At 36.6% G+C, this 13,500-nt stretch overlaps 1 protein-coding gene across 2 annotated transcripts in view; it reads left to right on the forward strand.

The window, feature by feature from the left end:
• Positions 1 to 7,950, forward strand: part of RBMS3 (RNA binding motif single stranded interacting protein 3) — a 611,777-nt gene extending 603,827 nt beyond the window's left edge. For both annotated transcript variants that reach the window (XM_090283032.1, XM_090283033.1), the window contains 2 exons: positions 5,232 to 5,312; positions 7,819 to 7,950. In XM_090283032.1, coding sequence (XP_090139158.1) covers positions 5,232 to 5,312; positions 7,819 to 7,950 — 213 coding nt within the window. The remainder of the gene's footprint in view (positions 1 to 5,231; positions 5,313 to 7,818) is intronic.
• Positions 7,951 to 13,500: the final 5,550 nt, after the last annotated feature.

The raw sequence follows: 13,500 nt of genomic DNA on the forward strand, positions 1-13,500 counted from the left end.
GAATTGAGCTGTGTGGCTCCAAGTAGGAGTCCAGCCTTAAATTATACAATTTGCCATCCCAAATTCAGGTATTGCTCCCTGAGATTATACAATTTTACAAATTAAAAAAAATATGCCCTCAAGACTGCAGAAGACCTCTCCCTGAGGAAACATGGTGCCTCTCACCTTCAGCTCCTCACTCAATGCTGACAAATCATAATTCACGTTGTTCCCTATATCCTCAAGCTTCCTTTATTAGAAAAAAACGTTGTACTAGATGATCTTAAAAGTAATTCACACTGCACACTGTTAGTGTCATATACCATAATTGCTACTTTCTCAGGTGCATTTTATAACTTTCCCGTATCCTTCCCATTGACTTTCTGGGTTTCATAGAGCCTGGACAACCTTCCTTGCTGAAATTTGTTAAGCAGATTTATGAATTTCATTCAGAGCAAGGACTAGAAGCACCAATTTACAGTCTAAATAATGTAAAGGTAATACTAAATGAGTAAGCTCCATAAATTATTTTAGGAAATTCCAAAAAATTGAAATGTGGGAAATTTCTTGCAACTCCTTTGCTTTATAAATAATAAAAATATGTTTCCTCGCAAGAAATATATGACATTTTTTATTTGCTTTGTTTTGGTGGAGGGAAGAAAAATTAAATCCAAAACTAAAAGTTTAAGCTTTCTTTCTTTGTTTCCTTGGAAATAATCAATGATTCCCCAGTAACCAAAACAGTTTGTCCTAACTCAAAGCAAAAACACAATTGCTCTCCAGTTTCACCATTTCCCTCTCTTTGTGTAACTATATCGATGATGCAGTGTCTAGACTTCTTGGAGCAAGTGTTGGAGTCTGGAATTTATTCTGTGGGTTTGAAAATGGCTATCCAGGTCTCCTACATACATGTGAAAGTCTGGTGCTTTCAGAATACATAAAAATCATCAAACTGTTTTACCAGAAAATAAAATGTATTAATTCAGGTCAAACTTTGTGCTGCATACTACAGGAAAATATTGTATGGACTTGCTCATCACCATTTATATCATCTTATTGTATTGTTGTTCCCACCATTTGTATAAAAGAAAAGGCAAAATAATTTCTACTAATGAAAGAATTATGGCAGATTTTTTCTAGCTTTTGAGAAATACCCATAAAAGAAATTAGTTTCAAGGATGTCCATCCATTCTTGTTACAGTTTTAATAAGTAATCCAAAGGAATTTATCAACTCAAAGGGGAAGATTTTCTTTTACATTACGGGTCCTTTTCTTAGTCCTATGTCATTTGCTGACTGATTAAAATGAAAGCACCCTCTGAGGCACCCAGATCTAACAATTTTTTGTGCAGCCTAAATTATTAAGTCTGACTGTAGTGTGTCTCTTAAGGAAATCAAGCTGTATGCTGGCAAAGAAAATTCAGGGTTATTTGTCACCAGTTACCTAAAGCTGAGAGTTGATCTTAACACGTAGCTGTAGCCATTTCCCGGAAGTATGTGCTCCTAATTTGACAAGGCTGTCACTTCCTGAGGCTTTACCCTAGAAAACATATGTCTACTATGGAAGAATTTTATTGCAAAAGTTTATCCAGAGATAATAGTCTTACAGGGTGTAAAACTCCATAGCATTGGCCTATTTGAAGTAATTGTCCATTACTAATTTTCAAACAACCTTCTGTGTATTAGTTTTTTCCATGACAAAAAAAAAAAGCAACCTGAAAGTAGTTTTTTGTTTTTTGGTTTTTTTCATTAGAAGATACACAGACAACACACTGAGCTGACCTCATTATGCTATAAAATATCTATGGCTTTTCTTCAAAGTAGCATCATAAAAGCAAGTTAAGTAATAAAATAAGTTAAGTATATGGGGAAGCCCTCCTGGAATAAAATTAGGTATTCTGAGTATAAAGTAAAATAAAAAATGTATGAAAATTAAATGACAGTAAAAATGTTAATCATAAGCATATTCTATATTTCTTAACTGGAACTATAGTTATTAAAGCCCATTAATTAAAAAATAGAGTATCTATATTACATGGGAATAGTCAAAAAGAAGCTCTTAAAACTTTATTTACTTAATTTCAAAAGTAATGAGGTGGACTGAAAAGTATGTTGAATTACAGATCAGAAGAGCTGGAGTTTATTTCCGTTATATGCAGGCCTCAGTTTCTCAATGTGTACAATGGGTGAACCATCCTTCCTAGCACACGGTGTTGTTCTCAACAGAAGAGTATGAATTACACCCTACGCAGTTCAGTTTAGGTCATGTTTGCACCTCATTGAATGTCACAGGAGGCATGAAGATTGACTGACTCGGTTTTACCGAACAAAACACAGATGAGGTTTGGAATAACGCAGAGTCATTTGGAGAGGCTTACCTAAGAATTACAGAACATGCTTTCCATTCGTTCCACTGCCTAGGAACTCTAGTTTGGCATGAGAAGTCTAAAAATGGAGGCCAGTTATCCTGTGAGCTATGTTCCTAAGTCTAATTCACAGAACCACCTCCTTAGAGATTCAGACAGTGGAGCAGAGATGGATCAAAATCCTGCCCTGCATATGCGTGCCAGTGATGTCATCATCTTGTGCAAAGGGAAAACATGCCCACTTATTAGGCCCATTGCAAAGTTTGGAATCACTGACTCAGGGATAGAAAATAACTGACCCCATGATTGATTATTCTTTTACTACTGTATTAAAACCCTTGGAAACTCATGACCAAAGGGTATGAGCCACAATAGTATCAACTCTGTGCTTAGAGAAATTCATAGTTGGTAAAAATATATTCCCACTTACTACAAATTTACTAGGATATTTGAGATTAAATTAAAGAAACATATTTGCAAATATGTTCTTTAGAGCGGGGGTCCCCAACCTCCAGGCTGTGGACTGGTCCTCGTCCAGGCCTGTTAGCTACAGAGCCACACAGCAGGAAGTGAGCTTGAATGTAATGCTTACCTCACCAAAGCATCCACCCCCATCCCTTGTCCATGGAATAATTGTCTCCCATGAAACCAGTCCCTGGTGCCAAAAAGGTTGAGGACCGCTGCATAGATTACTAGTTCTAAGCAAAATTATTAGGTGCTACAAAAAATGTTTTAGAAATGCTAACCTTTAACTAGGCTTCTATAATAAATGATTTCTCAAGAGTTTTTTTTTTTATTATGTGTCAGTATCAAAGAAGAGAATATATTATGCAGCATTACTCAAATGCATTGGAACACAGAGAGCTTTTTTCTCATGTGAGCTGGCATTCTATAAAAAAATGCATTGTAGGAAAACCTAAATCAAAGGATACTTAAAACCTTTATAACACAGTTAAACCACCTGTCTGAAATAGAGGACTATAATTATCCCCCAACGTACTCTAAAGCAGTTTTGTTGGTAATGCAAACACCTGCCATAGGGATCTAGATGTGAAATAATAATTCCTGAAATGTGACTCTAGAGTTGTATACTTACTTTTTAAATGGACAGCAATCAGATACCTGAATAATTATTATCTGCTTAAGGACAATGATGAATCGGATAAAATATTTATTTAAAAATTATATAAACACATTATGGGGTTGGTGAAATTAATATCTATAATGAGCTCAGAATTATCAATGGCTAAGAGGCATGCAAGACTTGAAATTGGAAGTGGAAGGCTTTCTACTCGTCACCTTTTACTGAGCCATCGAATAGTAACTTATTGAGAATCAGGCCTTTGGTGTGTTAGAAGATGCAGAGACAAGTAAAATTTGGCCCATGTCTTCAAGGAGATAATAGTCGGGCTAATTTTAAGAGAAAAGTGATGACTGTTATGAGATCGCAGAGGACAGGGCACAGAAACCTCTGATAATTTTCAACTATAGAGCTAAATTAGTGATATCACCAGGCCTTTCAAACAATCACTCTTGGTCCAAGTTACAAGGCCATTTAATATAGACATGAATTGCACTCAGTTGTTATTAGTAGCAACTAGAATACAGAAAACAGTTCGGTTTGTTTGATTTGAAGTTGTTTCATTAAGGCTGTCTCTATTTTTATCAAATAAATACAGCGGGACAGTGCATAGTTTACAATGCAGATACATTTATTCCAGAATTGCTTTACTGTGATAATTCTCTATAAATATTAAACAGCAATTGATTAGCTAGTCTCCATTCAGATATTTTCCTTGATTCAGAATCATTGTGCCTCTTGGATACTCAAAGTACCAAGATATGTAAAACAATAATTTATGTTTTGCATATTGATGCGTGGCCTTAATTTTTGAACTCAGCAAATTTAAAAGAATAAATATTTACAGGCTTGTAATTTTCCACAAACAATTTCTCTAATCTCTGTGAATTGAGAAACCTTGTCTTCCTTAGATATTCTGATTCTAAAGTTCTGTTCATCAAGTTTAGAAACTCAGAAATATAGTTGATGCTATAGAAAATTCCAGTCTCAAAGAGTAGAACTTTGAATTTGTGTGCGTGCAGGGGGTGGATTGGAAATAGGAATTTGGGTCATACTTTCTGTTAGGTGAACATGTAATTTTTCTGCAGACATATATTTTATCCCCAATACATGTGTTACTGAATGCTAAAACTTAGTGAAAAAGTGGTTTGAATGTTTCAGTGTTTATTTGACTGAAGAAAATTTGGAGAATTCAAGGAGTTGAAAAGGAAATCTTGACAGTGACATGCGAAGGGGAGGGGAACAAAGGAGGTTTCAACATTATCTGCAACACTAGTTTTTTAATATATAAAACAGTGATGTGAAAATGACAAAATGATGACATTTGCCAGTTCTGAACATTGCTACATAAATATTTCTTGCATTATCCATCTTATTATTTTTATTTACACAGGAAATTATTACTAACAATATGATTCATTCATTCAACAAATAATTTGTTGAGAGCCTATTGTGTGATAGAAGCCAGCAATAAAATGGAGGGAGAAATAAAGGACATTATCCCTGCCCTCATCGAATTTATGTTTTAGATATGAAATATTTGAGAATGGAAATAGACTGTTTACAAAGCTAAAGTGAGCAAATGGGGGTGAATTAACTTGTACTGATGCTGGAGGTGGGCTGCTGTTAGTATTGAACCAGTAAGAAGAGGTAATTCTCTGCTGATAGGAACTGCACTATTTTTGGTCAAAATGAAATTTAACTTTAATCATGCACTGGCCATGGCCCATGTACCTCATGTGATATCTGTTTTTCTCATTGGTTGCCATCTCAAGTTCACCTGCATTTTTCTTTGATTCCCTCTAGTATATGACTGCTGCCGCTCCTATGCAAGGGACCTACATTCCCCAGTACACACCTGTGCCTCCGACAGCTGTTTCTATTGAAGTAAGTTTGTCTCTGTCTTGCAGAAAAAGGGTCAGAGAGATACATCTCAGCACATATACTGTGGTCCCCATAACTCAAGGAATCCTTATGTGAGATTTTTGTGCCGGTCTGAAACTTGAAATTGCTAGCTCAGTTTAATATAAAAATATGTGCCTTTACTTGGACATGCCTAAGTTTTCCTGTGCACATAAAATAAGTTAATTTGCTAAAAAGGTATGTGGGAAGTGGCATTGTCATTTCTAGAGAAAAGATCAGAGACCAAATCTCTACCCCATCAAATGTTAACCACAAATACCCATAAATAAGGAGAGGGAAAAGTTCACAACTATTTGAATGAGCTAGTTCTCTGGTATCTTGTCACTCAGAGGAGTGCTTTGACCAGCATCATAAGCATTACCAGGAAGCTTATTTAAAACTGCAAACTCTCAGACATCACCCACACCTACTGAATTAATCTTTAAATGTTTTCAAATTGAGGTAACATTGCTTTATAACATTATATAAGTTTCAGGTGTGCAACATTGTATTTCAACATCTGTATATACATGGTGCTCACCACCAAAAGTCTAGTTTCCATCTGTCACCACATAGTTGACCCATTTTGTCCTTCTTCCACGCCCCTTCTCCTCAGGTAACCTCCAACTTGTTGTCTGTATTTATGGATTTGTTTTTGTTTGGTTTGTATATTTATTTATTTTGTGTTTTATATTCTACATGTGAGTGAAATCATATGGTTGCGTTTTTTTTTTTTTGTCTGACTTATTTTACTTAGCATACTACCCTTGTGATCCCTCCATGTTGTCGCAAATGACAATATTTCATTTTTTATGGCTGAGTAGTATTCCACCATATACAGTATGGAGCAAAAGTAGGTTTACAGCTGTGAGTATGCAAAACAGAGTTTACTCTTGTATTATTATTTATTAATTATTGTATTATTTTCCATGCCAACAACTGTCAACTTACTTTTGCTCCACCGTGGTGTATGCATACCACATCTTCTTTATTCCATTCATCCATTTGGTGTGTGACAACTATTTGCTGCTACTAAGGATTGGGAAGCACAGAGAGTTTAAGAGGACACTACAATGTAATACAGGAAGCCACAGAGGTCCAATTTTTAAATATTTTATGTGTTCCAGATCCAGATCTGTAAGCCCCCAAAAATATGTCAGTATTAAACAGATTTTAATAGGATTTTCAGACTTTTAAGCATATGTGATTAAAACATATTTTGTTTGCCATATTTAGCTACCAAAAGCATGTAGAACATGAGAAAATTATGAACCTGAACATTTAAACATAAATCTCTACCACATAGTTGCATTTTTCTCTCTTGGCACCAAAGGTGTGTGCTTAGCTACAGAATTCGAGCATTTTGATGACTATAAAATAATGAGACACAGTTGATCATGTGGCTTATTGGAAACAGTCTAATTATAGTTAAACTCAGGATTTAAAAGTAAGTCATTTATTAATAAAAATAGGAGTATACTCTGATATATTGCATTGAATTTATGCTCATAAGGATAAATACTGATTCATTTTCTATGTAAAAACATGCACGGAAAATTCACCAGTATCCGTACAAATACTGATAGAAGGTTCAGAAAAAATGCACAATACCAAATATCATTAGGGAAAAATATTGAATTAATATGGTGAGACTTTTCAGTTTCTAAGGGACTCAGGGATATTTAGTGACAGAGAGTTGACCAATAACATTTGAAATCCAATATTGCTGCAGGTGTCCAAGGCTATAAGTAAAACCAGGAGGATCTATTCAGACAGATGCCTTTCTTAAGCCTAGTAATTACCAAATAAAACCACCTATGCCTCTCTGGGAACCAAACATATGTTCCTAATGATGACCAACTTCAGAAATTCATTCTTGTTGACATATTTGAGGAACAAGAGAAAGAAAGGGTGAGGGAAAGAGCAAATCAGAATTAAGGATGTTTATTTGGTTCTTTTTCTGAAGCCTCTAAATGAATTCCAGGTTATATTGTGGAAAATAAAACAAATCAGATGGCTAAAGGGAAGCCTCCTTAACAGTGTTCTTTTAAAAGAATTTCAAACTTGAATGTAGATTTTTATTAAGGTCAGAGTTCATTGTTTTGTCAGATCTTAGGCTTGGTACAGTGTACTATCTTAAGAAAATGCTTTAATATACAATTTTTCCTGCGTAAATTTTTCATTAATGAATTACCATTTAGTGTGGCTGTATATACCTATGACTTAAAAGTTCTAAGTATGGACAAAATGATTATCTGACCATTTGACTGCTCCAAGGACTTCTGATAGCAAAGCTTCTTGGTTACACATTGAGGTGAATTTCTCAGGCCTTCTCTAAATATGTTCTGTGGTTTTCCTTTGAGTACTTCCTGTGGTTTCGTGTAGCTGAGTGCAGTTTTACTCAAGCCAAGTAGAAGAGGGGTATTGTCCATCAGAAAGAGGGCTCTTTGCTGACATTGATAAGGCTTTGTGTTCTTACTTGCCTCCTTAGGGTGTTGTTGCTGATACCTCTCCCCAGACAGTGGCACCTTCATCCCAGGACACCAGTGGTCAGCAGCAACAGATAACAGTGGACACATCCAGCGAACATGCATCTGCATATTCTTACCAACAGTCTAAGTAAGTCCAGGCTGTACTACACTCTTCCCCTCAAGGCTTCACTCTCTCGTGTTGTACCTCTTAGCTTTTGCTGCAATACAAACCGTCTCAAACTTAGTAATACATGTTTATTTAGTTGATGATTCTGTGGGTTGGCAGTTGGAGCTGACCTCAGGTGGATAGTTGACTGGACTTGCTCAAGCGTCTGGGGACAGCTGCTGGTCTTTTTTGCAGCTTGGCTTCTGGGTGTTGGTTGGCTGTTGGTTGAGTGATGGAAGCAATTGAGCCATATGTTTTTGATCCTCCAGCAGGCTTATTCACATGCAAGATCAGAATTTAGACAGCAGAGGAAGCCCAAATGACCAGCACTTTTCAATTCTGTTTGTGACTCATTTGCTGCTGCCCCTTTGGCCAAAATACAACACATGGCCAAGCCCAGGGTTCACTACCAAAAGGCTTGGATGCAAAAAAGAGTACTGCAGTAATTTTTAAAAAATTATTATATATATTTTGGAAAAACTCTAATATTCCTACATGAAACTAAATAGTGAACCTGCAGTTTGGTCTCCATTTTCTCATTCTTAAATGAAAACAATAACAGTTGTTTTGCAGGGTTGCTTTGAACCCCCAGTGAAATCATCTATGAAAAATAGTATAGAAAAAAATATAAAACAACAGAGAGCAGGGTGTTACTCAGGAATAAATGGCAAAGCAAAAACTATATAGTCAGAATTACTCTTGAAAATCCTTAAATCACTTAAGAAAAGTGCAGTTGGTTTTGTGTTAAGTAACTATATAGATTAAGGTTTGAGAAGTTTTGATAGAAACCAAAGAAATTAACAAGAATTCAGTCCATATACAGATGCCATGCAAACTATTCTACACCATAGATAACAATCAAAGCCCTGGCAAACAGAGAGTTCCCTGCGATCCTTTCTGTCTACATAATGTTGTCTGATTTTTTGATCATCATTCCTTTGTAACCTCAATTCACATTTAGAGAGTTGTTGGTTGTTCAAAGATTAATCATGGTAATGGAGTCTTCTATATGTGGTTTAGCTTCTAAAGTCACTTCCATGAATTAAATGTACTCAGAACATGACTTAACCTTACATATATACGGTATCATCACCATCATCATAATCACTATCAACTAGCTTTCAAAAAAGATTCACAGTAAATAAGGCATTTTAAAAAAATCACCTGTAGCCTGTGTAAATCACTTTTGCATGCACCAAACAATATGGTAGACTCTGGCACTTGGTTCCAAGCCTATTGGAATTTTTTTAGTCTTCTCAGCAGATTATATGGAGAAAGGAGTAGAAGTGGGCAATGTGGAAGCACAGTGAAAGACACTGGTGGAAGATGAAGGATACTGTATTTGCCAAAATCATTTTTCAAGGCTTGCAAGTAGGTGAAATTAGCTTGGCTGTTTTAAAGTGTAATGAGGAAAGTGATCCTAGATCCTTCTTGTTAATAATTTAAATATGTCTGGAATAGTGATAAATACGCTTTTATTTATCCAATCAACATTATTGATTGAGCGCCCACTATGTGACAGATAATATTCTAAATGCTAACAAAAGAAAAGTGAAAGAGGCAGATGCTTCCTCCATTCTTGGAGTTAATTTTCTACTAGGAGTGAACTCAGAATCAATGGATCAATCAGCGAATAATCAAAAAGAAACAGAATTTCAAAGCAGACTGCATTAAAAGATTCTTATGATAAAAAGTGACTTAGTAGAAACCTAAGATTTGTATCTGGGAAGGTCTCTCTTATAAGGCCTGATGTGAAAGATAATTAGAGGGTATTCTTGGAGAGTTTTAGAGAAAAAGCATTCTACAAATTCATAAATCCAGAGTGGGGGCCCGAGGCTGCAGTGTGGTACACAGCGCCACAGTTATTGGAGATGAAGTCATTCAAGTTAGCTTTTATAGAGCTTTTGTTCCTTGGATACTTGGCTTCATGTGGAGTAATTATTCTTGGTGTTATGCTAAGTGAGATAGAAAACCTTTGGAAGGATTTAAGAGAAGAACTGACAATATTTTGTTTATATTTCAAGGACTCTGTTACCAATGGAGGCTGGGTATAGAGGGCTGTATTTCAGGGATGGCCTTCAGGATGCCGATTTCCCCCTCTTGCAATTGTCCAGAACCCCCTCCTCCCTCTGCCTGATTAAATCAGCTTTAGCTGCCCCTGCTTGTCAGCCCACGTTGAGATGATCTTTCTCAGGGTCATCCCCTCCTTTCCATGATGTGATGGATAGACCAGGGCCCTGCCTACCCAGAGAGAGCATCTCTGCCTCTCATGGATTCTGGTGAGAGTCTCTCTATCCACCTCCACACCTAGGCCCTGTTGCACCTGTAGTACCTTATGCCAGGTATCTGGCTAAGAGACAGGATCTCTACCCTCAAGGATTTACTGTCTAATATGGCATTTAGACCTATACTTAGACTGAAAAGAAGAAGATAAACAGGGCTCTTTTTTAAAAATACTATAGTAAGTCATTGAAAAATGCATTTAATTTTTCTTGGTTGTGTAAGCTTTGGTGGAGGTTGTAGCAACTGGAACTGTGTCTTACAGGAAAGAACAATGTTCCAGGTGTAATTACATCTTGATCAATACCCAAGGATGGGAAAACTCAAATGAGTATTTCATTGAGAAGTAGATGCAGAGAAGCAAAATAGTGTAAAAAGGCAGATTGGACCCAGATTCTCCTCTCAGTTACCATACTGAGGTGCTTGAACAGCCTTTTTTTTTTGTTCTTTGCGTGTTCTTCCAGTTGAAGTAGACCGTAGATTTGGAAGCAATGGAAACAGTCCCATTATTGCAATGACTCAGACAAAGGGACTGAGTTCTGAAGTAGGATGGTAGCAAGTGTAATGGTAGAGCTGGGTGGTAAGGAGGTAGAACGAAGTAAGAAAAAAGGGAGAACAGAGTTTTTAAAGTTTAAGTAATACTGTGGAGTTAATGACATCACCAATAGTGGCAGATGAGATGAAATCAGGGGGATGTGGTTAGTGAAGAAAAACGAGGAATTGAAATATTCTTATAATGAGTCCATTCAAAGAATCTTTATTCCTTGAAATATTTGAGGAAATCTGAATCTGACCTCATAAAACGTTAAGTGTCCAAGGATAAAACCAGTAGCACTATGGTTATGGTCCTTGAGTCACAAATTCTTATGGTTGATAATACAGAGCTCTCCACAGATAATAAATATCAAGAATAGAAGTCCTTCATCCTGTGTCTTCATAGGGGTAAAAATTATGACAAGGCTTTGCCTCATATGAAGGAATTTTCTTTTGCACTCATGCAGGACTGTATGTTATGGGATGTTCCACAGGGCGTGCTGATTGCTGCAACATGACTGAGATGAAAGCACCCTGGAACATGGGATATTTCTAATGTGTGACATGTGAAAACCCCTTGCATTGTCTTGCAGACATTTCTTTAAACTTGGAGAAAAAATTTAACAGGTCCTGTTTATATTCTCAACTTCTTCCCTTTAGCAATGCTACAAAGTACACGGAGCTTTTGACTTGAAACAACAAAATGGTAAAATACAGAATGGAAGCAAGGACAATATCCTAAGTCTAATAAATAGGTGGATGACAATCACTCCTGAAATTTTATAAGAGGAAGAAATTAATGTGACTATATTCAACTTTTTATCAGTTTCAGCTAAGGAAAGCTGGCCTGTGACATGGTAAGACGTGAGAGTCTTCAGAACTATTCAAGGAAGGCACTGGGAATTGAGCTAAGCATTCAGGTTATGTAAACACCTGGGTTCTTTCGATTATATAAGGTTGGTGCAAAAATAATGTCTGATTTCGAGTCTATTTTAAAAATGAAAGAGCCTATGATTATGAAAATATTTATTCATTAATATAACCTCCTTTGCTTTCTAGAACCTCATTCCATCTGTCAACTAGCTTATAAATGCTAGTTGTAAAATTCTTTAGGTTTTGAGGCAAAATATGAATCTGACTCATTTTCAACCTCTTCTCTTGATGTCAACCTAAGACCATCAAAATGGTTCTGTAGTCGCTGAAACAAGTGATAATCAGAAGGAGCAAGGTCAAGAGAATATGGAGATGAAGCAATATTTCTCTACCAAGCTCTTTCAAGAAATTTTTGGTGAGTCGAGCTGTGTGAGGATGAGCATTATCGTGATGGAAGATGACACCCTTTCTGTTGACTAAGGAGGGTTGCTTTTGATTCAAAGCTGCTTTCAAACAACGAAGTTGTTCACAGTAAAGATTAGCAGTAATTGTTTGATTGTTGTCTAACAGTTCATAATGAACAATTCCTTCCATATCCCACCATACACTCAACATGATCTTCTTTGGATGAAGTCCTCCTCTTGGTTGTTGAATTCTTCTTCCTCCTTGACTGATCCATGGTCAATGGTCGATGGTGTTTAACGTTATGGTAAAGAATTCACTTCTGAGCACCTGTAACAAGCCTAGCTAAAAATGGTGCCTGAAGGTGTCGCGAAAGCAATGATTCACTAGCAACACGCTGTTGCAGATTCTCTGGAGACAGTTCGTGTGGGACCCATTTTCCGACTACTGAAACCTTCCCAATCCTTTTCAGTTGGCATAGCACAGTTGTATGGGCTCTGTTACATTGTTCTGCAAGTTCCCTAGAGGTAATGGTGGGGTTTTCTGTGACAACAGCTTCCAGCACTTCGTAATCAATTTTTTTTGGATGGGTCCTCTTTTGGCTCGTTTTTCAAACTGGAATCCCCACTTCAGAAATGGGAAAACCACCTCCTGCAACTTCTTTCAGTCACTGCATCGTCCCCATAAACGCTGTGAACAAACTTTGCTGCTGTACTTGCATTGGCACCTTTATGAAACTCATAGCGTAAAACATTTCTAATGTGGTCTTTAGATGGGACGAACATCGGTGCAAATATTGTGGACAATTATGAACAATACTCCGATAATCTGAAAAAATAAGGTATAAATTAGTCACTGTGACACTGAAAAATTATAAGAGGCACAAGTTTAATAAATACTATCTAAAACTGTCTTTAAAAAATGTCGGATATTACTTTTGCACCATCCCTGGGAAACGTTTAGGGGTGCAAGAGCATCCACAGTAGCATTTATTTAAAAAACATTCATTAGAAAGGAGGCACATGACAATCTATACCACTTGCCCTGTACGCACTTGATACAGTCCTAGCTTCATTCTTTTAAATGATCTAAAAACATGGAAAAACTCACCTGAGTTAGTTTCACCGTGTTTTAGAGGTAGCACTACAGTATCCTTAGAAAGGTCACCAGCAATCTATTCTAACAGTCTTGTTTTGAGGTCAAGTCACAAGCAATATCCCTAAAGTTATAAGCTACACATTTCTCTACACAGCTGTATTTTTCCTGCTCATGTACAGTGGTGAGCAGTTCTAACATATTTGTGACAACCCATGTTATCTCGAGTGCTACAAATTTCACAAATGGCAGCTTGTTTCCAGCATCATTATGCTGACTGTCATGCCCTGACTTTCTTTCATCAGGCAACCCATTTCTAACAATCATTATGTTAATTGAGATATGGATAGTT

This window comes from Furipterus horrens, unplaced genomic scaffold (assembly GCF_987537825.1).
Source record: "Furipterus horrens unplaced genomic scaffold, mFurHor1.1.pri manual_scaffold_7, whole genome shotgun sequence".
Lineage (NCBI taxonomy): Eukaryota > Metazoa > Chordata > Mammalia > Chiroptera > Furipteridae > Furipterus > Furipterus horrens.